Raw genomic sequence first — 23,730 nt, forward strand, 5'->3', positions numbered from 1 at the left:
CAGTATTTGTTTTCACTCGCAGCTTTACACAGAACTACCGTACCAGCCATGGAGAAGACCATCTCTTCTCATTCGGTCGAGCACAACGAAGGCCTAGCTAGGCGCGATACACACGACGAAAAGGGGAATCCTGACATCATGTCTGGCCGAGCTGGCCCTTGGGAAGATATTTTGGACGAAGCCCAGGCAGCAAATGCGCATGAGCATGCTCTCACTGTTCGCCAAGCCCTCAAGTCTTACCCATGGGCTGTCGCCTGGTCCCTCGTTGTTTCACTCTCCATTATCATGGAAGGCTATGATACTATCCTGATCGGCTCGCTCTATGCCTATCCTACCTACGCTCGTCGATTTGGAGAATATGAGGATGCAACCAAAACTTATCAGATCCCGGCCCGCTGGCAGAGTGCCATGGGGAGCGGTCCGCAAGCCGGTGCCATCGTTGGCGCCATCTTGAATGGGTTCATCATTCAGCGCTTTGGGTACCGGCCTGCTTTCCTTCTCGGCGTCGTGTTGATGACTGCTTTTGTCATGGTCTCGTTCTTCGGCATGTCTGTTGAGCTTCAGGCAGTGGGACAGATTCTCTGCGGGTAAGCCAAGCAACCTCCCTCCCCTCTACACTGCGTATTCTCTCGAGTCCCTCGGCTAATTCGCGACCAAGTCTTCCTTGGGGCATCTTTGCCACGATCGGTCCCGCTTATGCGTCAGAACTCTGTCCGCTTCCTCTCCGCGTATACCTCACCGCCTACACCAACATGTGCTTCGCAACAGGCCAGCTCATTGGTGCTGGAGTCCTCAAGAGCTTCATTGAGTGGGACAACGACTGGGCATGGCGGGTTCCTTTTGCTCTGCAATGGCTTTGGATCCCATTTCTTTTTGCCGCGTGCATCTTCATGCCAGAGTCCCCTTGGTTCCTAGTTCGTAAGGGCCGATACGACGAGGCTGAAAAGAGTGTCCTCCGCCTCATGGCCGCTCACGAGAAGCCCCAAGCAAAGCCTCTCGTTGCGCTGATGATCCACACAAACGAGACCGAGAAACGAATTGCAGAAGGCACTTCATACTGGGATTGCTTTAAGCCGGCTGATGTACGCCGTACTGAGATTGCTTGTGTGGCGTTCCTTGGTCAGATTACCTGCGGTGCCCAATTCGCCTATTCTGCCACGTACTTCTTTCAGCAAGCAGGATTGGACTCGGAGACCTCGTACAATCTCAATCTTGGCGGTACTGCAATGGCGTTCTGTGGCACAATTGCGTCCTGGTTCTTGATGAGACACATCGGCCGTCGAAACTTGTATCTCGCAGGCATGAGTGCCATGAGCATGTGGCTCCTCATCATCGGTGCTTTAGCCACCAATACTCACAATCCAGCCGTTAAGTGGGTTCAGTCGATCCTTTGCGTGATCTGGTTGCTTACCTTCTCTCTTACCGTTGGGCCTATTGGATGGGCAATCCCTGCAGAAGTCTCGTCTACACGTTTGCGATCCAAGACCGTGGTCTTGGCTAGAACTTCATACTACCTGGCACAGATTGTTGCCAATGTCATTCAGCCGTACATGATGAACCCTTCTGCTTGGAACTGGAAAGGTTTGTAGATCCCCTCTATCTCTTGGCTCTTAAATACTAACCCTTGGATCGCAGGTAAAACTGGATTCTTCTGGTTCGCCTTTGCGTGCCTCAGTGTTGTCTGGGCTTTCTTCCGCCTTCCCGAAACAAGAGGTCGCAGCTACGAGGAACTCGACTTGATGTTCGAGGCCAAACTCCCTACGAGGATGTTCAAGACCTATCACGTCGATGCCTATGATAACAACCAGGAAACGCGTGTGGATAAGGTTTAGAGCTGATGCAAACTTCTCGGTAGCCGCGAGGACCCTTATATAGATAAGGAGTTTTCCATCTCTTCTATCTATGGCTATGGAAAAGACTTGCTGGCCATGATATTTTGTCGGAATAGGATCCTCAACACGAATTATCAAGCACAAATAGTTACACATGCGACTCCAATACATGGGAATCTATCAGTAATCATTTCGATGTAATAATGAATGAGTAATTTAGATACATCATGTTGGCTCCATTCTGACGAGTTTAAAGCCCATGCCTCTCCCAGTCCATAGTGCATTTATATTTGCCACTGCGGCATTTGTAGGTCTCGTAGAAATCTAGCATAAGCATCGGAAATACCCCAAGGCTTGTGCTGTTCCATCAGTAGACTTGATACCTCTTGCAGTATCTGTAACGGGCCTTCAGCTGTACACAGGTCATCTACTCCTTCAAGTGGAAGACGTAGGCTCTCCCCAAATCTTATGAAGTACTGAACAAGTTCATCATCCATCGGCCTGTCCAATTGCATGGTGCTGGGCATTCGCCGCTTCGAGATATAATCGTGCGTCGCACGGTTCTCTACTGAACCATGTGTCGTAGTTGCAGAGATCACTGAATCCTCGTTTTCGCTCACTGGAGACTGCGCTCTCATGCATGCAGACTCATAAAGCTTTCGAATGTTGGAAGTTTGCCCATAGGCCCAGAGCACCAGTGCTGCAAGAAAGAGAGCAAACGGTTCCACAATTGAGTCTGATGAGTATCGCCTCACATGCCACAGAACAGCCCCAGCATGTATCACTGCGAGGCGAGCTTTATATCGATCTTGAGTCGCCCAGATCTTGATAGTTTGTCTTGGATCTAGCTTGGAAGTGCCGTGACGATAGAGACTACTCGGAGTCATGTGAGCCGTCCCTGAGAGAGTACTCTGATGGGCGATCGCAAAAAGGTCTTGGACCGGCGTGAGAAGTGATAGGCGAGCTAGATGGAGATGCAGTAGTGCTGGCCCTTCAAGTCCTTCTGCCTTGGCTGATAGACTGAGTGCTTCCCAGTGCAGTACATCCAAACAGTCACAGCACTGATTGCGCCACTTAATGTACTCGGGCACTGAACCAAGGTACTTTCTCCCAGGTACATAGATGTTTGACAGATTCGTTTGTGGTATGTCATGAATTACATCAGCCAAATATTCGTTGGCGCTCCATCTCCGATAGACCAGCATGTGTATGATGACGATGGTCGCAAAGGAATTGGATGAATGCCGCGACTTCAAGTCTCGCCAAAGCTCGACTGTAACTTCAGGCACTGTCGGTCGTGAGGCTTCTTCGGCGGAGAAAGCTATTGGATCAGCATCTCCAACTTCTGACCTTGCCGTAGACCAAGCCTGCGGGGACTCAGCCGCCCATAATTCCTCGCGGCATGGAAGTCTAACTTGAGGCTGGTCGGGGAACAAGCACGGGTGATGCTCAGAAGCCAGAGCGAAGTAGCAACTCGTTAACTATACGACGTATCAGAACGGACCATGATTCGCAAAGAAACGACCTACTTACCCAAACGAAAAGGCCCGTCCTTCTTCGTGTCTCTCGAAATCGCCAAGTGATCCACTCCTGCTCCAGACTCTGATCATCCTCATAGGAGCCGATATTGTCATCCTCACTCAGTAAGCGAAGCCGAAGACATGCTTGTGCTGCCATGGCTGAGGCGTTGTATCCGCATCTGAGTAGCTCCGGTTGGCGACTTTGACAGAGCCCAACTGATGCCAAGATCCGGGCCTGTATGTAAGGTAACGGCTCCTGGGAGTTGACAAAATCGAGCTATGCGAAGTCAGCTAGACTCTTGTCAGATGATGAGATGACGATTTATATACTTCTCTTGCCATGAGCTCATGCAGGATGCAGTATAAGCAATCTCCAAAGCGATTGACTTCTTCGGAGCCAAAGTATTTAGAACCAATTGCAGCGGTAGCTAGGCACAAGCTCCAGCCCCAGAGGGGGATAGACAAATGTGATCTGTCAACGAAAGGGTTTACCGGATGAAAGTGTTCGAAGTAGAGACTGATAAATAGTTGAAAGGTACTTTTCGCCAGCAGACTTTCTTTGTACGCGGCAAAGTCGGCAAGAATATGGGAGCTGGTCGCATGTGAGTCCAATCTCGACATGAGTTCCACGAAGATACTTTCTGGAACGTCACTGGATGCCTCGGTACTTGTGCTCGCTACCGTAACTTTGGCAATTAGGTCACCCAGCCACGATGTGTGCACCTGATGGCCCGGACTTGGCCCATGGTCTTCAGCATAAGCAGCGCGTCGTTGGCGCATGTGTCTCTCTGCTCGACTTTCCCTGAATCCCGCTCCATCTGAATAATGCGTGGCTTGAGTGCTGGGAAGCGCAGAATTGTCGCTAATGCCCGAAGATTGTGTTTTCCTTGGCTTGTTTGAGGCCATGGAAGCAATCAAAGCAGAAACATGGTCATGCTGCAAGGTTTGCTCATGTATTCCTGGGAGAATTGGAAATGGTGTTTGCGTCTCGAGGCTCTGGGGAGCAATTGCGGATGCATCATCAACTTCAGATGCTAGACGGGGCATGCTGTTAAGACTATGCAGCAATGAACTGTTTAGTGGGACATCGTCAAATGGTAGCCAGTTTGTGGGTAATGAATATGTGTCTGGGATGTCACCAACGATACTTGTCGGCCTTTCAGGCTCACGCCTAAGATGGCTATCCACTGACGAGCTTTGGCCGTCGTTTGTGGTAAATTGATCATTTTGTACCAGATTTGTCTGGACCCGAACAACAGAAGTCACGTTTTGTTGACGCGTCGAAGTTTCAAGCCAATCGAGTGTGGCCCCAGGCGTGGTTACAGTACCAGGCGACTGCACAGTTGATGCCGTACTTCCACCTGCAGAACCCTGCCCTTCAGAGGTACTGAGCATGATTTGACGTTCCCGTCGTTTCCGGGGCAGGTAAGAGCACACAAATTTCTTCACGGCGCAGTGAGTGCATGGTGTTCCTCCTGAGCATTTGATGCGTGATTTAGAACAAGGCGTACACGTTCGGCGCAGTGACGAAGCAGTTGAGTTCTGTACGCCTTCAGGTGCTTGGCGTTCATGTAACCTTTCATGCCGTTGTGCTGCATCTCTGAAAATCGATTAGCAGTATATCACTTATCAACATGGCTCAGATGGGGCGATTGTTCTTAATGGGAGACAGTACTTACTTGCGACTGAATCTTTTGTTACAGTGGGTGCATTTGATGGCCCTTGTATCAGTATGGGTCTGATTATGTCGCTTCAGATGCTCAAATCGAGAGAACTGTCGATGGCATGTATCGCATACAAACAAAGTCTTTTCCTGATCATCTTGTATTTCCAGCGACTCATTGCAAGTCGTATCATCCATGGCGTGTTTGCATGGAAGTGAGGGCCTGTATGAGTTTTGCCAGAAGATAAATTACCATCACTAAAAGGGGGGCAGGATACCAATAAGTACTGGCTCCGTAGACTAAGCTACAGTGCTAAAGAATAGCGGCTGGGAGCGGGGAACGCTCAAAGTCGGGGCCGAGACTACAAGCTAATACGGTTTGCCTTAACAAATTGTTGCGCTGTATCACCCCGCACAACGCTTACTAAATCAGGAAAAGATAAGAATCCAGATCTCGGTAAGGCTTGATCTTCAAGGCCATTAACAGAAGCAAACAGAGGATGTATAGACTTCGTGGGTGCGATACCTATAGAAGAGCCTTCCGTCTTTTACATGATTCAACAAGTCTAATAATACGATGAATCTATATCTCCTCGTGCTGGGTACTACCTACGGCCGAGGTATATCTCTCTCACTGCTGTTTGCCTCGTGTAGTGCTTGGAGCGTTGCAACGGGCCCTATTCTTTTAGAATCACCGTGAATCCGCCGAAGTTAGTCTCTGTACCACGCAAAAGAAGAGTGATATGACGTGATCAGTTAATTATTCCAGTGGTATTATGGTAGCACAGCAAATGAAAACCATAACTCAGGCTTGCACCAGATATAGCATAACGTACTTCGCGAGGCGAGAGACGAATACTAGCATGGGAAGCACTGATTGGTGAGGGGGGTGATAGGGATGCTGTTGACTTGGCTTCTGGGGAGTGAAGGAAAGACCGTGGCGTTTGCTGTTGATAAGAAAGACGATGTTTTAGTTAACCGATGGAATTGGTGGACGCCGATTGCAAAAAGATTGCACTGGTTGGACTTTCGGAAAAACCAAGGAGACCAAGCAAGTTACCGCAAGCTGAATTGACCATGAGCTAGAGGTAGCTAGCTAGTATGCTTATCAGAAGACTGTTGTAATAATGATGCCTGAAGGGGGACATCAATGGAAACGAATTCAACCACGGCTGGGACACGCCGCATAACATATAGACACCCTGCGTGGAACAAGATGTATCACAAGTGATAGCGGAACCGGTTCCTAAGCTTCAAGTCGCTAAACAAGCCCCGTTGGCTCAGTGGTAAAGCGTATCACTAGTAATGATAAGATCACTGGTTCGATTCCAGTACGGGGCAAGCGAAAAAGATTCTTTTTGCAATTTTACATTTTTGTTCAATTAATCAATACCAAATCGCGACTGAGCTTTCTATCCCAGCAAAGAAGCTACCACTTCGTCCTTTTTAGTAATACATTCTAATTATTTCTGACCTGTTACCTAAAGTTATATGCTCCTGGCTATATTAGCTGTGGAACAACGTAATCATATGCAGAAATGTAAATTCAGAAAAGAAGAAACGCTCATGATGTCAATTCCATAAGGCGGATTTGAAATCACGCTGGGCTTCTAAATCCAGGGCCGCTATGGTGCGATCTGTATGCAGTGGCTCGGACTGTAACAGTCTCCATAGACTAGACTACATATAATCATGTCCATAAGTCTCCTGCGATGCATCTAAAGCACTCTCCCGCTCCAAGCCCATCTACCACTGTATGCGCACTGTCAGAGCCTACATTAAAGCCTATAGTGAAATAACGTTGTGAATAATGAACCTCTATGCAATCTCGACATGGCTGGAATGAGGCGAGTCCACGTCAGTCCGAGCTGCCAATTAGCATATTGGAGGTTATATTGCTTCATCAGTTCCAACCCATCTCTTGAGTCCTTCCTCAATATCTCCGGTAGACTTAGCATCACACCAAGCGCAGAACTCTGGATGCCATAGAGGCCATACTTTCTCTTCCGCTCACTGAGTGTCGTGACATCATCTAAAATCCTTCTTTCAGCATGTATATATTCCGAACATCACAGAGGCATTTACCGGGAGATAGATCGGTTGACAAGGTAATGACGAGAGATTGGAGATTGGGTAGAAGAACTATAAATGGGGAGACTTTACTGTAGGCACTATTTATCACAACTATGCGGACTTTAAGCCTCTAATGTTAAGTTTATTATATTTTGAACTAGAAACGGAGCTATTGTAATTCTATGAGTTCTAACTCCGCTTAGCCTGAATGTTGTGCCATGCATAGTAATTACCCTCCAAGACTAGTCTCGTATGACTAGCATAGCCTGTAGACGAGTGAAAAAGGATAGTTCTGTCTCGTTAGTAAAACGAAACCCTCTTCTAGTTAACCCAATATCTTGATGAACTGCCTAACAAGCCCGGAATCAGTGACTACCAGGATGAAGCTGGAGAGCAGGCCTCGTAGTCCCTCAGTCCTCAAGCCCTTTTAGTGGAATACCTTCTCCCTCCTCATGGCGAGACTGCAGATTAGGCAAATGGACCCGGCCGCGATGATAGGTACGTATGCGAGTTGAATCGCTCTCGTGATGCCATGGATAGCCTCTGCCTTTACGTCAGGCTTTGCAGAATCGATGAGCCCGCTTCCAACACCAGCGAGAGCGTCGGCTATCTCGGTTCGAGAGACATTGGGGAAGACGCGTTGGAGAGCTTGCTGGCCATAGTTGACGAACAAAGCGCCAGACATTCCAGTTCCAAAGACAATACCGAGCATCTGTCCGACTGTCATGAAGCCAACACTGTAAGGGATCTCGGTGGGCTTGACTTTCATCTGGGCGACTGCAAAACCAGCTTGACAGAAGCAGCCAACGCCAGTGCCGAGGATAATAGTATAGCCGTAGATCTTGGCGTTTGATGTGTGTTCATCCACGGTATCTAGTGCACGGTTAGTACTTGCAGCTAAGGTATCAAGGGAGAATGGGCGTTGCTTACACATGAGAACTCCACCGATTAGCTCCATCAAAGAGCCCACAATGTACCAAGGATAGTAGTATCCTGTTCGGCCCATAAATTGACCATTCAACAGGTTGAAGGCGACGAGGAACAGGATAAAGGGTAACAGGTGGACCGACGTCTCTACAGCCGTGATTCCGCGAGTGAATTGGTAGTACAGTGGCAGGTAGAAAATGCCGATAAAGCTGCCGAACGTTGCCAGCACTAACAAGGCAGTTAGCTTGAGTGAACTAATGCAAGGGACTTTTCAGAATGCATGACTTACTCATTGTAAAAAAGAGACAAATCATGGTACGGCTCTTCCAGAAGTGCATGGGAAACAGTCGGTTCTCAAGCGTAGTGCCAATCTGGAAGATCTGCTGGAGGACAAACAGGATGAGCAAGACACCGGCTGTAACAAACAAACCAATGCTCCTGCCTGCATCCCAGCTCCAAAGGACTCCTCCAAAGTTCATCGCCATGATGAGGCATAGGACAGAGCCAATAGATAGAGCCGTACCGAGATAGTCGATCTGAGCTAGACGGCTAGTCAAGGGGACACCAGCCTGAGGCTTGAAGTCGGGGAGGAGTAGGACGTAAATTGGACCAATGACAACCCCGACCAAGAGGTTCAGGTAGAAGGCCCATCGCCAAGTCGCACTACTATCGCCAAGCGATCCTCCAACCACAGGGCCAAGAACAGTACCAATACCCCAGATGAAACCTGTAAGGCTGAGATACTTTGGTCTCTCGGCGTTCGTAGTGGTGACTGACAAGAGTGTCAAAAGCCCCATGTACATGCCGCAACCTCCCGCTCCAGCAATGGCGCGACCGACGATGAAGGAGTCGATGTCGGGTGCGCCACCACAGAGTGCAGACGCACCCATGAAGACAGTAGTTGAGCCGATGAACAGTTTTTTCGCTGAGAATGTGCCATATGCTTTAGACCAGGGGAGTGTTGTCGCGGCTGAGGCGAGGGCGAAAGAAACACCAAGCCAGGGGACCAGGTCAACGCGTTGATAGGTCTCTACGACTTTGGCTTGAACATTGGCGACGACAGTGTTGTCTAGGGCGTAGAGGAACAGTGCGGAGAGAAGAGCGCAGACAACGAGGAACCACTATAATTCAGAGTTAGCAAACTCGCAAGAGGTCTGTTATGGGGCGATGATTTCTACTAACCTTGACGCCATGAATGTTACGAGGAGAGGGGTCTGGTGCTGGCTTTTCAACTTGAGGTTCTCTGAGGGCCTCGTTGCCTGAAAGGTCAGGGCCGGGAGATGGTGACAAGCGAGTCTCATCCGAGCTGTCGCCGGACCGTTTCTCTTGAGAGAAAGACATAGTGAAGAAAAGTATTAGAATTCGTATAAGATTAAAGTTTTTAAGGTTATAACGCTAAAAGACACTGATGAACGATGAGATAAAACTTCAACATTAGGCCATGATCTGGGGTTATGTATTTCTGACGTTGTGGAGAAGCATAAAAGTTTTCATATCTCAATTCGGAATTATCACTACCAACAACCGGTTTCAGGGGGCATGAAACGATGCTTAGAAATTACATAGAAAACGATAGAAAACATGCAAAGTGAAGGGATTCAGAACCCTGACTGTCTGGCCCTATAGGGTAAAGAAAACAGGAACGAGGCGATGACGGAATCCGGCCCGTACCGTAACGTTACAGCACACTGTGTGGTATTCGCAAGGAGTTTAGCCTGAAAATGGAATTTGTTCCCGTTGACCAGGGGTCGGGTGCATACGCGAGCTGACGGAGGGGCACAGGGCGCTGGCCTGATTGCGAGCCAAGTGAGCTAACACTAGTTGCCGCATTTGCATCTTGAGATCTGTCGATGATAGTTGTTCTCATCGGGGCTATTCTCCAGAGGGCTGTGGACTAAAGTGATGAACGTCAGGGATATAAAGTTGGGTCTTTCGACCAAAGAACTAGCAAGCGCAATCAACACTCGATTCACAATTAAATTACTTGTTTCTGGTTTTGTTCCAATTTTTGCTCACATTTCTTAACAAAATGGCTGCAATTACGCAAGTTCAATCCTCTGACGGCAAATCAGCCTCTGTGGGATTTCATTACCCTCAAAAAGAAAAAATTCCACCAGATTCTATCGGCATCGATCAGATTCTGGTATCTTTTCTCTTCTCCCCAATCAACCCCCAAGACCTCCTCGTACTTGCAGGTCGCTACCCAGTCAAACCGCTGCATACCCTAGACAACCAGCCTGTGCTGGGTTATGACGGCGTGGCTTGCGTCGAAGCAGTGGGTCCTCTGACCAACCCGGAGTCGACCCACATTCGGCCCGGAGAATTTGTTGTTCCGCGTCGACATGGGTTGGGAACCTGGAGAAGCCAAGCGATTCTTAGCGTGACGGATGTTGTTCCCCTGTCGCCTACTAAGGATCTGCTTGGCGCATCTCTTTTGCGCATGGCGTTTCTGCCGGCTTACCTCCTTGTTGAGGATATGCGTGACTTGAAGCCTGGTGATTGGATCATTCAGAACGCAGGTTCTGGAACTATCGCGAGGCTTGTAGCGCAGTTTGCTCGCCTCAAGGGTGTTCGTACCTGCAGTGTCGTGCGAGATCGGGAGGGTGGCAGTTTCGATGCCCTCAAGGCTGATCTGCAGAGTCAGGGTGTTGAAATCGTAATCACCGAGGATGATCTCGATAAACATGGCACGCAGGCTTCGGCAGAACTCGCGGATGCTGCTGCCAAGGGTCGTATCGTGCTTGCCATCGACGCTGTTTTTGGTGAATCCGGCGAGAGACTTGCAAATGCCCTGTCTCATGGCGGAACATATGTCAATTTCGGGTCTCTAGGTGGAGCGAGCGGAACTATTGGCCTATCTCAGCGTTTGCTATTCTGGTCAGAGGTTACGTTTCGGAACTTCCGTCTATCTGAACAGCTCAAGGCTCGGACTGCAGCAGAGCAGGAATCTCTCTTGCTGTGGTTCCAAGACCTGCTTTCTCGAGGACTTCTGCGTACGCCACCCGTGGAGACCATCAAGGTTCCTCGGGATGCTGAAGGCAGGGGTCAGTTTGAGAGGCGAGTGAAGGAGGCTGTTACTGCAGGTCCTGCTGACAAGGTGGGAAGGGTCAAGCAGGTTTTGCAGTTTGGTAGGATCTAGCTGCATATTCGTGTTTTGAGGCTCAAAACAAGTGGTGGGTAGTAGGATTAGGTAGTAATGTAACCCTTTCATGCAAGAGAAAATCTTTTTCGAGTTGTCACATCCAGTGAGATTGCGTCATGCAGTATACATATTGTCTAACACCGAAAGAGGTAGTATGGCTTGCCGATACCTAATTTCTCAGCTGGATTTCGCATAGTATGTTAATAAAACAAATGTGTCATAAGAATCAAAGAGAGTTGTGATATGTTACTTGGATGCCTTGGGTTTACCCGCTTTCACGGAGACAACTCCTAAGTTGGGGTTTATGACTATGCTTGATATTTCTAAACCGCAGAATAACCATTCCAAACTTCATTGTTCTGGAGACTGAATCCTGATTAGTTCGATAAGCCTTTAGTAAAAGGCATTCTTCCTACTATATAGATAATAGTTAGTAATTACAAAATAAACAAAATAATTAAGATGTAAGTAACTCTTCGTAGTTCTTTAGCAGGAAAGATATAATTTTCACCATATAACGAGGAACCTTAAGTTAATATTATAAATTGTAATTACTTATTACTTTTTTGCTATAATAGACTTATATTTATTAAGATTCTGAATAAATTGCCTCCTAAAGGATTGAGTTAATATGTGATGTTGCAGATGATGAGTTTGATATATCTTGTTAAGACACCGTAAGCTCAACTATTAATAAATTTACTATGCTATGCTGATGTGATTAGCTTTGGGAAAAATTAATAAATGGCTTAGCAAGAGAGATTAAGGCAACGCATTGAAACAATTACATGCTGGCCAGAGCCTTGTCAATTACCCTCAGTTTTCACTATTAATCAATGTTGGTCTGGACAGTCTACTACTGGATAAGGCAATAAGAGAAAAGTCGCAGGAAAGCAAAATTATAAAAGATATGTGAATTAATTAATTGATTTCTTCTATGAGTCTAAGGCTACCAGTCATCCAAATCTACTTCTTTGCCTGCTCTTCTCGTTCAATGGCCGACGCATTGTACTTGCGCAGAATGTCCAGCAAGCCGGGAATAGGCTCATCGAAGTCAATTCTGGCGCTGTTCATGAAGCGAGCCAAGAAGCCGTAAATACCATTGAGAAAGAAGATCTCTGTGATCTCTTCGTGACTGAAAGCTTTTAGAGCCTCATCCATGACGTCCTTGCTGACCCTGGGTTGGCGACTGAGCTCTTCAACAATGCGGGCGATCAGTCGCTGGCGCGGAGTGAAAAGACTCTCGGGCAATGGTTCTTTGGGATTGCGAAGAGCCGCGAATTGTTCCTCTGTGAGACCGAGGACGCGTGCGACAGGCTCGTTGACATCCCACTCGTAAGGGGCATCTAGGGTGGCTGCCGTACGTAGAACAGTGGTTTGCCATTCAGAAGGGAGAATCTTTCGATTCTCACTCCAACTGGAGGAAAGAAGAGTCATGAATGGTTTGAAGAACACATTACTGTTGGCGAGGAGCTTTGAGAGCCAGTTAGTCTATAATGTTAAAGCTTTGTAAGGAAGATGCCTGGCTTACCTTGAAGATGTTCCTCTCGAACGGCAGAGTCTGCAGAGCAGCCTTGATGTCTGGCGGGGCCGTGTTGGAGTCGACGTAAGGGAGCAAGTGCTCGTTGGTGACGACGCGGTTGTCCCAAGAAGCCATGTTTGAAAATTGAGTGAAGAAGATTAACCAAGTTTGCAACAAAGCTGGAAAATGATTTCTCGTGATTTGAATCTGCTGTATTGGCTTGAGAAGTGTCTGGGAAAATCCCTATATATACAAAACTACTATGTAAGACACAATGTAACGTTTCATTCATCTACCATAACGGCAATCATAGAGAGATCAACATACCGCCATAATTCAAGCTTTCTGAGTATCGTAGTCTTGTCATGGCCTGGGCTGCATACGGCAACCCCTGGTTCAGTCAGCTCCTCGGAACTTTTCCTGCACAGTACAACAAACACTGTGTAAGATTAGCGTCGCCTCGGAAGCGGGCCGCTTCTAGCACATTCTCTAGTTGCATATTGCTAGAGTGTGACATCCTTCAGGATAAAATTGATGCAGTCACATTCTTAAAACTTGCAAAGTTCATGTACATTAACGATTTGGGAAACATCTTTCGAGATGCAGGCTTCGAACTAGTTTCTTAGAGGTTCGAAGGATTCTGATCCTTCACTTCTCACCCACCACCGCTTTCTGCAGAATGTGATATCGCCACTTGTCAAACACATCTTATGGAGCCGCAATCACGAAATGAGGACACGAGTAATTGAAAGGATTGAGTATGCAACCGCTGATTCAATAACTGCCTTATTTGGTCTTCAATGTAACCCACGTGGCGTCAGTGAGACTGCATAGATCGTGGGGCCGTAAGCGAAAGCCTTGCTCAACCCGAATACTACCAAGTCACAACATCCAGTACATGCATCATCGCCACTTCCAAAAAAGGCATAGTGCGCGTCTTACACAAGTTTTGTGAGGTTATTCCCAAATGTTTTGAGTAACGTGTAGCAGGAAACGTATGACGAGATGTGTTCTACTCCTTGTAGGGCAGGGAATCCAATCCTTCGGGAGAACGTTCGGCATGGCCGCATTGCCGCTCTGCTTACTTGCAGATACTTGCAGCAGAGAAGGCAATTGAGCCCGAGTCTTTGTGTTACCACATCGGGTTGTGAAAAGATTTTTCAAAGACATGAACGAAAGAACTGAAGCAGAGAGAAGTGAAGGATATTTAATATAAATAAGGAACAATCTTGTAGAACAACTATCAATCTCATTCAGTATCACCAGCATATCTCCCTCATAGATCAAAAGCACTTAGAATTAATATTCACAACCTCTTTTGTTTATCCCCTTAATAACTTAATCATCTTTCATCATGAAGCTCTATCATCACATTGAGAAGCATGAGGACTTCTTCCTCCCCTACCAACACGGCCTCAGCCTCAAGCCTGTCGAAGCTCTTGTCAAACACGAGAAAGACATGGGCTTCTCAGACGTTGAGACTGTCTTTCCTGCGACTGAAGTCCAGAAGGACATCCTCAAAGAGGATGTTCAATGGGCTGAAGCAGTGCTCTTCTCTGGAAAGACGTCTGCTTTGAGCTCTGAGAAGATCTTTGATGCATGGAGATCTCTGGCATATCATCGTAAGTATTTTACCCCCCTAAAGATCGATGCAGAAGTTGTTGCTAACAGACGCAACTAGACATATGTCTTAGGTCTTACATTACCCATGGACCAACGCCAAAAGTCGTGGTTCAGCGATGCATTGAGCCTGTTCAGTGGCGCCGTCCTGAAAAGGGCTTCGAAAAGCGTCACCGAGGCTCAGCATTCCTGACGGTTGAAGCCAACAATCGTTCTGACGAGATCAATCTCGTACTTCACTTCCATCGTGCCCTCATTGACACCACTTCACTTCACACACTCAGACTGGACTGCCTCCTTCAAATCCACGGTATCCCTAGTATCGAAAGTACTGGATTCACCACCTACACACGATACCTCGCACAGCAACGCAAGGATATCGACTCATCCAAAGCTTTCTGGTCCAAGACTCTGTCAGATATTGCTCCCCAGTCCATCTTTGGTCTTGAACCTGACGCTCTGGATGGTCTTAGCCAGGACAGACATGGTGTCAGTGCCGTCATCCAGGGCTCAGAGCTAGCCAAGCTCAATAGTCTTGAGAAATCTCGTGAAGACTCCAAGTCATGGCGTCAGACATTCCTCGAAGCAATCTGGGCCCATGTCTTGAGCGCCCACTCCGACTCGGAAGAGGTTCTTTTCGGAACTGTTCGCCGAGATGCAAACTTTGTGGGCTCAGATACTTGCGTCGGATGCCTTGACCAAACCTATCCCGTCCGGATGCGAGTTCCCACTGGCGAAGACGCAACCTTCTCTGACCTGTCTGGCTCCCTGGATGCTTACCATACGGAAGCCGGTCGTCACGCATTTATCGGATACACTGGAATCGAGGAGCAGGCCCCAGATGGCATGCTGATCGAAACAGCCGTGAGTTACAGCCAGACAACCAACACCCCCTGCATCGCGCCAAGCTTGAGGAAGTTCCCTGTCGTCTTGTGCATCAACGACGCCAGCGTGTTACAGCTTGCGATCAAATGCACGACCAAGATCCCACTGGAGAAGGTTGAATTGGTCTTTAGACACTTTGTTTCGGCAATCTTCAGTGCCGCCCAGGGCTTGAGCGCAGTGGACAGATTCCCTCTATCAGACATCCAGCTCGTTTCGGATGCTGAAAAGCGTCTCATACTATCACGATCTGTCAGCACCCGCAGGGTACAGCCTACGACTATCCCTGCTTTGTTTGAGAAGACTGCAGCTCGATACCCTGAAAGAGTTGCCGTTGACTTCCAGGGAGACGCTACCCTCACCTTCTCCCAGCTCAACAGCCTTTCTAATCATCTCGCAAGGAGACTCAGGCTCCAGAAGGGTGCTGTGTATCCTATCTTGGCTGACAGATCTCTGGATCTGGTCGTGACCATCCTGGCGGTACTCAAGGCTGGGTCAGCGTATACTGTCCTTGATCCAGAATTCTCGGTCAGTCGCCTCGAGCAAGTCGTCAACGACTGCAATGCAGCAGTGGTTCTCTCTACTCGCAAGTACATGAACATGCTCCCAAACACTGTCGACATTGAACAAGATTACACACAGCTAAGAACCGATGCCACACACTCCCTCGACAACACTGATGGCATCGGGGTACATGCCAAGCCTCAAGATCGCTGTTACATCATCTACACATCCGGCAGCACAGGGAAGCCCAAAGGTGCAGTACTCACTCATGAAGCTGCCACCAGTGGTATGCAGCACCACTCTCTGAACGGGCTAAACCGCTGGCTTCTCTTCTACAACCCAAGTTTCAGCGCTGCTCAGCGGACTATCTTGAGCACTCTTGTCAACGGCGGAACTCTGGTGCTGGCACCCAAAGAGGCACTCACTCGGGATCTCTGTGGGGTAATTAATGCGCTTTCGGTCGATGCCCTTGGAATTACTCCTTCCGCCCTTTCTCTTTTGTCTCCCAAGGACGTCCCGAATCTCAAGAGTATCACGCTCGTGGGTGAGCAAACCCCACAAGAGCTTGTGAACACTTGGTCTTCTGTCAAGGGCCTTACGCTAAGAAACACCTATGGGCTAAGCGAGTGTACACAGCTCAACTTTGGAAGACCATTGACTACAGTTGATGGACACGTTCCGAACCCTCGCATACTGGACCCGCCAATTGACACGACGAGCGTCTTTATCCTTCGTCATGGTAGCACTGAGCTCTCACCACCACTTGTTTTTGGTGAACTCTGTCTCGCCGGTCCACAGCTCGCACAAGGCTACATCAATGAGCCAGGACTGACCGAGAAAGCCTTCATCGCCAACCCATTTGGTCCTGGAAAGCTTTACCGGACTGGTGATAAGGCTCGATGGCTTCCCAATGGTCAGATCGAGATTGAAGGACGTGTCGATATGCAGGTCAAGATCAATGGGCAAAAGGTCGAACCTGCTGAAGTAGATCGGCTTTTGACGTCAATTGACGCAATCAAGGGAGCTGTGACGTTCTCGGTCAAGATTGAAGATCGAACAGTCCTGGCCACTGGTATCGTCCTTGATGATGGTACTTCTTTTAGAGATGCAGTCAACGCAGCGAGGAACCATCTCCGTGCCAACCTGCCAGTATTCATGACGCCCACTCTTTGGATCCCCATTGAGTCGGTACCCAGAAACGGAAATGGGAAGCTCAACTATCACTTGTTGCGAAGTAAGGCAAAAGAGCTCGGTTTCGCTGGCTTCGCCAAGCTCATGGAGTTAGGCGACAAAGAGAATGTGGAGAAAATGCTCACCGACATCGAAGAAAAGATTGCATCGGTGTGGGCAGAATCTCTCAAGATTGACAGTTCTGTCATTCGCCGATCCCATTCCTTTACCGACCTTGGCGGAACTTCCATTGAGGCCATACGGGTTGTGTCAGAGCTACGTGAACACGGTCTAGCTACTGAGCTCGGTGACCTGCTGGCCTATATCTCTCTCAGTGACGTTGCTTCCCGTGCTCAGACTCTTGGTGCGGAGGATGAGCAGGACCCGACGCCGTTCTCACTTCTCCAGGACGAGAAGCTGCTCTCAGAGTTGCAGGCGAACCGTGATATCAGCGACGCTTATCCTGTCACACCCTTCCAAGAGTCCATGCTGGTATCAGTCAACTCACCCTCAGATCCATACACCTATTCCAGAACTTGGGATGTAAGTCAACTGGATCTTTCACGACTGAGAGACAGCTTTGAGCAGGTGTTCAGGTCTCGCGACATCCTGCGCACCGTATTCGTTCCACACAAACAGTCCTTTGTGCAGACCGTGAGGTCCAATGTGGAACTTCCATGGTTTGAGTCGCAGCAGACACTAGGGGATTTCCAGCAAAGTGGCGGTGTTCATCAATGGGACTTGGAAAAGCCTCTGTGGAAAGCAACTCTGACGTCGGATCAGGCTCTGGTCGTAACAATGCACCACTCACTGTTCGACTTTTGGTCCCATGGGTTCCTGTATGATGATGTAGCGGCAGCCTACATGGGTAACCTCGTCCCTCAACGCCCAAGCTTGAGCCGATTTATTCGATACTTGCAACAAGAGCTTTCTGCCAATAGCGCCTCATTCTGGTCCGGGTACCTCCAAGGCGCTGAAGTGCTCAGGCTGAACAGCAACCAGCTCTACAACACCAGCAAACTCGAGTTCGATCTCGGATACAGTCTTACTACACGCGCCAGAAGTGTTGGGTTGACTCTCGGTGCAGTCGTCTACAGCGCCTGGGCCATCGTTCTGTCTCGGCAGATGGGAACCAACGACATCACATTCGCAACCACTGTTTCAGGCAGAGAAGCTCCTGTCGTTGGTATCAATGATCTCGATGGACCTACCATGAGCACTGTGCCACAGAGGATCAAGCTCGACCCTGAATCTACCCTCCGAGAAGTCGCCCAGAAGACAGTTGCCTCGTTTTCTCAGCTACTCAAGCATTCTCAAGTCGGTATCGCCGCAGCCCTTAAAGCGGGTGCTATTGGTGCACAAGACATCGACACTCTCGTCAACATCTTGATTGATGCTAACAAGACCGAGAGGCCACGAAAGTCCCATGAGGTCTTCAAGATGCGTGGCTCGCGGCCTCAATGGGAGTCTGGACATGGCATGACGGTTCTGGAGGTCCAAGAGTCACAGGGACAGAGTGACTCTACCATTCTCCGACTTTCGAGCAACATAGACCCTCGACGCTTGGGATTCATCAAGGACTCATTGGTCGAGGTGCTAGAGACTTTCTGCAAGAAACCTGATTCTATCCTTTCGTCTACCAACATCATGGGTGCTGCCGAATATGATCTGGTGTTCAACCAACTCTCCAATCGGTCGACACTCCGCGTTCCAGAGCCAGAGTTTCTTTACAGCGCATTCAAGAGAATTGCACAAGAGACTCCAGATGCTATCGCAATTGACTTCAATAACAAGGAAACCATCTCTTACAGAGTCCTCGACAAACTCGCGAATCGCTTTGCGCATACACTCATCGACGCTGGCGTACAACCAGGGGATCTTGTGCCCATTATGCTTGACAAGTCCGTTGATATGATGGTCGTCATTCTTGGTACAATGATAGCTGGTGCAGCGTATGTTCCTCTGAGTCCCGACAATCCTACGGACAGAAACTCCTACATCGTGTCTGACACGTCAGCAAAACTCGTTGTTGTTCATCCTGGGCATGTCGAGTTTGGTGACCATGTCAAGGAATCACTTGGGGTGAGTACGCTGGTGATGAAAGGCTATCAAGATCTCAGCTCGACGAATTCCAGAGGCGAAGATGCAGATTCCACTCCTGCTGTCCGTCATACTCCAGACAACCTCGCATATCTCATCTACACCTCTGGAAGCACAGGACTCCCCAAGGGCGTCAAGGTTCCGCACAGAACCGCTGCCGCTGCCGTCACAAGCATGATACAAGTCGAAGGTCGCAACCAAGGCAGGTGGAGGACTTTGCAGTTCGCCAACTACGTCTTCGACGCATCGGTTCAAGATTTCTTCAACACACTTAGCAGTGGCGGCACATTATGTATGGCCCCGACAGACGTCTTGCTCTCCGATATCACAGGCTGTATCAACCGAATGGATGTCCGTCAGGCTATCATCACACCAACAGTTGCCAAGTTACTCAACCCAGCAGATGTCCCACGATTTGAGACACTGATCGTTGGAGGTGAGCCGCTGACCTCGGACGTCATCAAGACTTGGGCGCCACATTGCAGCATCTTGAACGTCTACGGACCAACTGAAACATCCATGGTGGTAACCACAAAGCGGATCGAGTCGTTCTCAGACAGCCATGTCGTTGGTAACATTGGTGCTCCATTTGATACTGTCATGGCATTCATCCTTGATCCAAACGGCGAGACACTGCAGCCTTACGGAGCCGTCGGAGAGCTGTGCATAGCTGGTCCTCAGGTGACAGATGGCTATATTAACCGTCCTGAGCTGACGACTGCTGCGTACGTCGACAGCCCCCAGCTTGGAGTTCGGATGTACAGAACTGGTGATTTGGCACGATGGTTACCTGATGGCGAGATCGAGTGTCTTGGTCGTAAGGACAACCAGGTCAAGATTCATGGTCACCGCATTGAACTTGGAGAGGTTGAGAATGCCATTCGGAACTCGGGTCTTGTCAAGGACGCCATTGCTGTTGCTGCCAAAGTTCATGATAAGGTCCACCTGGTTGCGTTCTGTACCTTCAACGACGATGTTGCTGCTGGAACGGATAGCACTGGCATCATCGACCCTTCCAAGTTGAGAGACACCTTTACGAATCTGCACGAGAAAATTGGATCGTTGGCGACTTATATGATTCCCAAGTTTGTCATTCCCATGGCCGATTTCCCGAAGCTGCCTTCACGAAAGGTTGACCGCAAGGCATTGAAGAAGATGCTGGATGACCTCGACCGGGACTTGTTATCGCAATGCGTGCTTGAGTCTCCCAGCCAAGGCCACACCATCGTGCCTGTAGAGACCCTATCTGAGATTGCTTTGGAGTCAGTCTGGGCGGAAATCTTTGGCCTACCGACCGATCAAATCGGACGTGAGGCAAACTTCTTGGCCTTAGGGGGTGATTCTATTTCGGCAATCAGTCTCACCGGCCATCTGCGCAAAATCGGCTATCATCTCACAGTACTCGACATTCTCCAATCTCCCAAACTCAAGGACATGGCTTCTGCGATGCGAAGACTGGAGACAGAAGCAGGAGGCAGGAAAATGGTCTTTAATGTTCCCGAGAATGTCAAGGAGGCCATTGAAAGCACTGGGCTTACGTGGAATGATCACGTTGAGTATGGTAAGTTGCCTTCTATGAATATTTAATGCATAGACCATAAAATACTGACCTTTGACTCTACAGCATACCCTTGTCCACCCGGCCAAACAGAGTTCTTGAAGCAGGGCGGTCGAGACTCCCAGATGTGGGTGCTTCAGACCGTGCGACGCATGACTGGTGTCATCGAGCCAGATGCCTGGATCAAAGCCACCACCCAACTGACCCAAGCCAACGACATCTTGCGCACAACCTGGCTAGCGGCTTCTCCCGGGAACTGGGTAGGAGTTGTTCTTCGCGATGCGCAGCTCAACATCACAACTGTCGCCCTGGACTCTGAGGATGAGATATCCAACTTTCTCGAGGACTTCTGGCGAACACGCTTCGAGTTCGGCCGCCCCTTCATCAAGTACGCCATCATCACCCACGGAGATTCTTCCTGGGACCTAGTCATCAAGATGGACCACGCTGTATACGACGGAACGCTTCTACGTGTCTTTGATCAACACTTCGAGAAAATTCTACAAGGCAAGCCTGTGCCTCCTCGCGTCGAGTTCCGTGATTTTGCTCAGCATGTCTTTGAGCAAGACAACTCAAGGGCGCTTGAGTACTGGAAGGACAAGTTCTCCCAAGCAGGGCAGTCCTCTCAGATTCTTCATGGTAGGGATCTCAGTGGGTTGAGTGAACCTCAGGTCACCGCCAGTTTCAAGATGAAGGTGGATACACGCGGCATCGATCAAGTGGCAAGGAACTATGGCGTCACCCCGAGTATCATCTTCCAGGCTGCTTTCACGCTTTGGTTGGCTAGGGCGACCAAGAGTGATCATGTTCGATACGATTATCTCCTCAGCGGACGAAACGTCGCACTCCCTGATCCTCAGTCCATCAACGGAACTCTAGCCAACTTCTTGCCGATCTGGACCGGAACGAGCTCCACTGAAAAGGTCTCAGATCTTCTTACGAGATTACAAGAGGACTTTTGGGCTGTCACGGAGAATGGTCTTGTCGGACTTGACGATATCTACCAGACACTGGATGTTTCACGCGCGGCTCATGGGAACAAGGTCTTGTTTCTGTCGCAGCCATTCGATCCGGTTCCCTTGGATGATGAAACAACCCGGAATCGATGGCTTGTTATGGCCAAGTCAAAGGTGCGAATGTATCAGCCGTATGCGCTTGTAGTGGAGGTATCGAAGTCCTTTGGTGATACTTCGATATTGAAAGTCATGTACGATGAGAAGGTCTTTGATCATGGGATGGCTGAAGAATTTGCTTCTGAGATCACTGGGCTAGTATCGGCTATGATGCAGGATGAAAAGAAGAGTATGACTGTTGAGGAAGTCTAGATAGATACTCATAGATTTAGAGATTTTAGAATAATATTTAATGGGTCTTAGATCGTATTCATGGTATCGACACGCTCGCTCTAGGTGAAGGTATCATGCATAATAGCTGCCTATTTAATAAGATCTGCTTTGCTTAGGAGCATACCGAGACATTAACAAACCCCCAAGCAAGAGAAGGCTGCTGCATACTATGAACCTGTTCTCACGGCTTTCATCTCCTGCATTCTATTGTGAGCAACCATACCTTCAACTCAAAGCTTGGGATGAAAGCAACATACCTTCATTAACAGTAGTCAGACACATCACGGTGAAGACATTGAGTGGAACCCTCATCAATCCGTACACTCGACCTCTTCGCTCCTCCTCAAGAAGCCGGCCTCTCAAGTAGGCCATACTCGGATAGTACAGTCCGACGCATATCTCGAAGAGGCAAAACGCCCAGAAACGACTCAACTCGTCTCGGAGTAAGATTGTCAACAGAAGAGCTGAGGTCGAGATAGATGACGCAAGTTGAATTGTGCGCGATGAAAGTTGTATCGAGTTTGCCTCGCGCGAGGCATAAAGAAACATGAAAGAGCCCAGAGACATTGCACCCATCAAAGTCGCAAACATGGTACCGAAAGGAGGATTCTCCCATATCCTTTCATGGGCTCGCGCTGACATGATTGCCTGGGGCCAAGAGTAAAGCACAACGCAAATAGAGCCCTCGAAGAAGCACATGGTCAGTGTGACAATAAACACATTCGGGTCTTCTACTCATATTGTCAGCTGTATTCGACGGCGGAGGGTCGTAGCTACATACTCAAAAGAGAGATAGCGCTGGCTTTCCCTGAGGTTTCGGCCATCAGGGACCTGCCTGGTGTGCCACAATTCTCGGCCTGGAGTTGCGTTAGCAACTGATACAAAGTGCACTGCACATAAAGGCAGACTCTACCCAAGATCGAGTGATAACCATCAGTGCCAAGCTTAGACAGACGACACTCAGTAAGAAGGGGGCAGTATGTGAGCCCAAGGCATTCACGGCCGCTTGAGCTACGATGCCACTTCCAACAGCAACAAAGCCATTTGTCACAGCCATCATGCTATATATCGTGCTCAAAGCAGTCCCACGGTCACCAAATCCTTGTCGTTTATACTCAGCCGTCATCCAACTCTCAAACACCGAGTACAGCAAGGTAGTGCAAAGTCCGGCCAAAACTCTTCCCGCAAGCAACAGCAGTAAATTCCCGCTGAGCATGGTGACACAGGAAACTGAGTAAACCACACAGTAGCATTGGCACATGAACCTTTTGCCATACTTATCCGCCAGCGACTCCACGAACATAGCGCCTATTCCAGCGGAGACGAAACCGGTAGCAAAGAGAGTCGCGATGACAGGCTCTGATAGTTTATGTGTATTCTTCAGACAGCTGTATAAATAAGATGCCTACACTCGACCATTAGAAGTTAGATATCGCTCTATTGGGTGTTGTCCTTATCATTCAAACGCACCTGGAGCCATTCTGCAGCCATAGCCAAACCATAAACCCACAGAAACTTGTTGCGGAAGTTATAATATCTGTCACCAGTGGACTCGTGATCAATATCGTGGATCTCATCGTCGATCATATCAAGTCGATTGGCCTCGTCCGCCGAGCCTCCAACCGCCTTTGATGTCACATGTCTGTGATGCCAATAGGAAGCAGAAATGAGAGGTATTGAGACAATGATGAGAGTGATGGTGTAGTGATCCATAACTTGCCGACATGTCGGGATGTATTATGAAACAAGGACATCAATACCCAAAAAGTCGTGTATTACAGGGAAAGGCTTGGAAGAAAAGGCTAAGAAAATTGGACGATGCCATCGTGGGAATACGAGACGGGGGCCGTGCAGAGGCGTTGACGTTTCAT

At 48.8% G+C, this 23,730-nt stretch overlaps 7 protein-coding genes and 1 non-coding gene across 8 annotated transcripts; 4 read left to right on the forward strand and 4 right to left on the reverse strand.

Annotated features, from left to right (window-relative positions):
* Positions 1–48: 48 nt before the first annotated feature.
* On the forward strand, positions 49–1,832 carry FOBCDRAFT_284891 (putative transporter; the record flags this gene model as incomplete). Its single annotated transcript, XM_031194902.2, has 3 exons — positions 49–587; positions 659–1,581; positions 1,636–1,832. The coding sequence occupies 3 exons, from the start codon at positions 49–51 to the stop codon at positions 1,830–1,832; spliced, it is 1,659 nt and encodes a 552-aa protein (XP_031029640.2).
* A 177-nt stretch (positions 1,833–2,009) lies between these two features.
* FOBCDRAFT_256372 (uncharacterized protein) lies at positions 2,010–5,247 on the reverse strand. The gene is made up of 4 exons (XM_031194904.3): positions 5,032–5,247; positions 3,683–4,952; positions 3,366–3,629; positions 2,010–3,313 (listed from the first exon to the last, which is right to left on the reverse strand). The coding sequence occupies exons 1-4, from the start codon at positions 5,211–5,213 to the stop codon at positions 2,117–2,119; spliced, it is 2,913 nt and encodes a 970-aa protein (XP_031029642.3). The 5' UTR covers positions 5,214–5,247; the 3' UTR covers positions 2,010–2,116.
* A 1,037-nt stretch (positions 5,248–6,284) lies between these two features.
* On the forward strand, positions 6,285–6,356 carry FOBCDRAFT_t21. The gene has a single exon. It is a non-coding gene; the product is annotated as a tRNA-Thr (tRNA).
* An 862-nt stretch (positions 6,357–7,218) lies between these two features.
* FOBCDRAFT_175223 (major facilitator superfamily domain-containing protein) lies at positions 7,219–9,408 on the reverse strand. The gene is made up of 4 exons (XM_031194905.3): positions 9,198–9,408; positions 8,305–9,136; positions 8,019–8,243; positions 7,219–7,961 (listed from the first exon to the last, which is right to left on the reverse strand). The coding sequence occupies exons 1-4, from the start codon at positions 9,354–9,356 to the stop codon at positions 7,516–7,518; spliced, it is 1,662 nt and encodes a 553-aa protein (XP_031029643.2). The 5' UTR covers positions 9,357–9,408; the 3' UTR covers positions 7,219–7,515.
* A 570-nt stretch (positions 9,409–9,978) lies between these two features.
* Positions 9,979–11,237, forward strand: FOBCDRAFT_213608 (uncharacterized protein). The gene has a single exon (XM_031194906.3). It carries the CDS (start codon positions 10,045–10,047, stop codon positions 11,152–11,154), a length of 1,110 nt encoding a protein of 369 aa, XP_031029644.2. The 5' UTR covers positions 9,979–10,044; the 3' UTR covers positions 11,155–11,237.
* An 843-nt stretch (positions 11,238–12,080) lies between these two features.
* Positions 12,081–12,912, reverse strand: FOBCDRAFT_213609 (AhpD-like protein). The gene is made up of 2 exons (XM_031194907.3): positions 12,689–12,912; positions 12,081–12,630 (listed from the first exon to the last, which is right to left on the reverse strand). The coding sequence occupies exons 1-2, from the start codon at positions 12,812–12,814 to the stop codon at positions 12,124–12,126; spliced, it is 633 nt and encodes a 210-aa protein (XP_031029645.2). The 5' UTR covers positions 12,815–12,912; the 3' UTR covers positions 12,081–12,123.
* Positions 12,913–14,014: 1,102 nt separating this feature from the next.
* On the forward strand, positions 14,015–21,838 carry FOBCDRAFT_175226 (uncharacterized protein; the record flags this gene model as incomplete). Its single annotated transcript, XM_059608500.1, has 4 exons — positions 14,015–14,301; positions 14,484–19,480; positions 19,700–20,516; positions 20,580–21,838. The coding sequence occupies exons 1-4, from the start codon at positions 14,034–14,036 to the stop codon at positions 21,836–21,838; spliced, it is 7,341 nt and encodes a 2,446-aa protein (XP_059463969.1). The 5' UTR covers positions 14,015–14,033.
* FOBCDRAFT_213615 (uncharacterized protein) lies at positions 21,819–23,715 on the reverse strand. The gene is made up of 5 exons (XM_031194909.3): positions 23,330–23,715; positions 22,773–23,264; positions 22,641–22,716; positions 22,117–22,590; positions 21,819–22,056 (listed from the first exon to the last, which is right to left on the reverse strand). Exons 1-5 carry the CDS (start codon positions 23,570–23,572, stop codon positions 21,953–21,955), a joined length of 1,389 nt encoding a protein of 462 aa, XP_031029647.3. The 5' UTR covers positions 23,573–23,715; the 3' UTR covers positions 21,819–21,952.
* Between the last annotated feature and the right edge of the window lie 15 nt (positions 23,716–23,730).

The sequence above is a fragment of the Fusarium oxysporum genome, chromosome I (assembly GCF_013085055.1).
Source record: "Fusarium oxysporum Fo47 chromosome I, complete sequence".
NCBI lineage: Eukaryota > Fungi > Ascomycota > Sordariomycetes > Hypocreales > Nectriaceae > Fusarium > Fusarium oxysporum.

Bases quoted from the DNA above. Each gene is read 5' to 3' on its own strand.
- FOBCDRAFT_256372 (XM_031194904.3), bottom strand. From the start codon at position 5,213: ATGGATGATACGACTTGCAATGAGTCGCTGGAAATACAAGATGATCAG. The intron at 4,953-5,031 runs GTAAGTACTGTC...ATCGATTTTCAG, and splicing joins AACAAAAGATTCAGTCGCAA to AGATGCAGCACAACGGCATG. The intron at 3,314-3,365 runs GTAAGTAGGTCG...TACGTCGTATAG, and splicing joins GGACGGGCCTTTTCGTTTGG to TTAACGAGTTGCTACTTCGC.
- FOBCDRAFT_175223 (XM_031194905.3), bottom strand. From the start codon at position 9,356: ATGTCTTTCTCTCAAGAGAAACGGTCCGGCGACAGCTCGGATGAGACT. The intron at 9,137-9,197 runs GTTAGTAGAAAT...TCTGAATTATAG, and splicing joins GTAACATTCATGGCGTCAAG to TGGTTCCTCGTTGTCTGCGC. The intron at 8,244-8,304 runs GTAAGTCATGCA...CTGCCTTGTTAG, and splicing joins TTGTCTCTTTTTTACAATGA to TGCTGGCAACGTTCGGCAGC.
- FOBCDRAFT_213608 (XM_031194906.3), top strand. From the start codon at position 10,045: ATGGCTGCAATTACGCAAGTTCAATCCTCTGACGGCAAATCAGCCTCT.
- FOBCDRAFT_213609 (XM_031194907.3), bottom strand. From the start codon at position 12,814: ATGGCTTCTTGGGACAACCGCGTCGTCACCAACGAGCACTTGCTCCCT. The intron at 12,631-12,688 runs GTAAGCCAGGCA...TGGCTCTCAAAG, and splicing joins TCGAGAGGAACATCTTCAAG to CTCCTCGCCAACAGTAATGT.
- FOBCDRAFT_213615 (XM_031194909.3), bottom strand. From the start codon at position 23,572: ATGGATCACTACACCATCACTCTCATCATTGTCTCAATACCTCTCATT. The intron at 22,591-22,640 runs GTATGTAGCTAC...CAATATGAGTAG, and splicing joins CAGCGCTATCTCTCTTTTGA to AAGACCCGAATGTGTTTATT. The intron at 22,057-22,116 runs GTATGTTGCTTT...AATAGAATGCAG, and splicing joins TCTGACTACTGTTAATGAAG to GAGATGAAAGCCGTGAGAAC.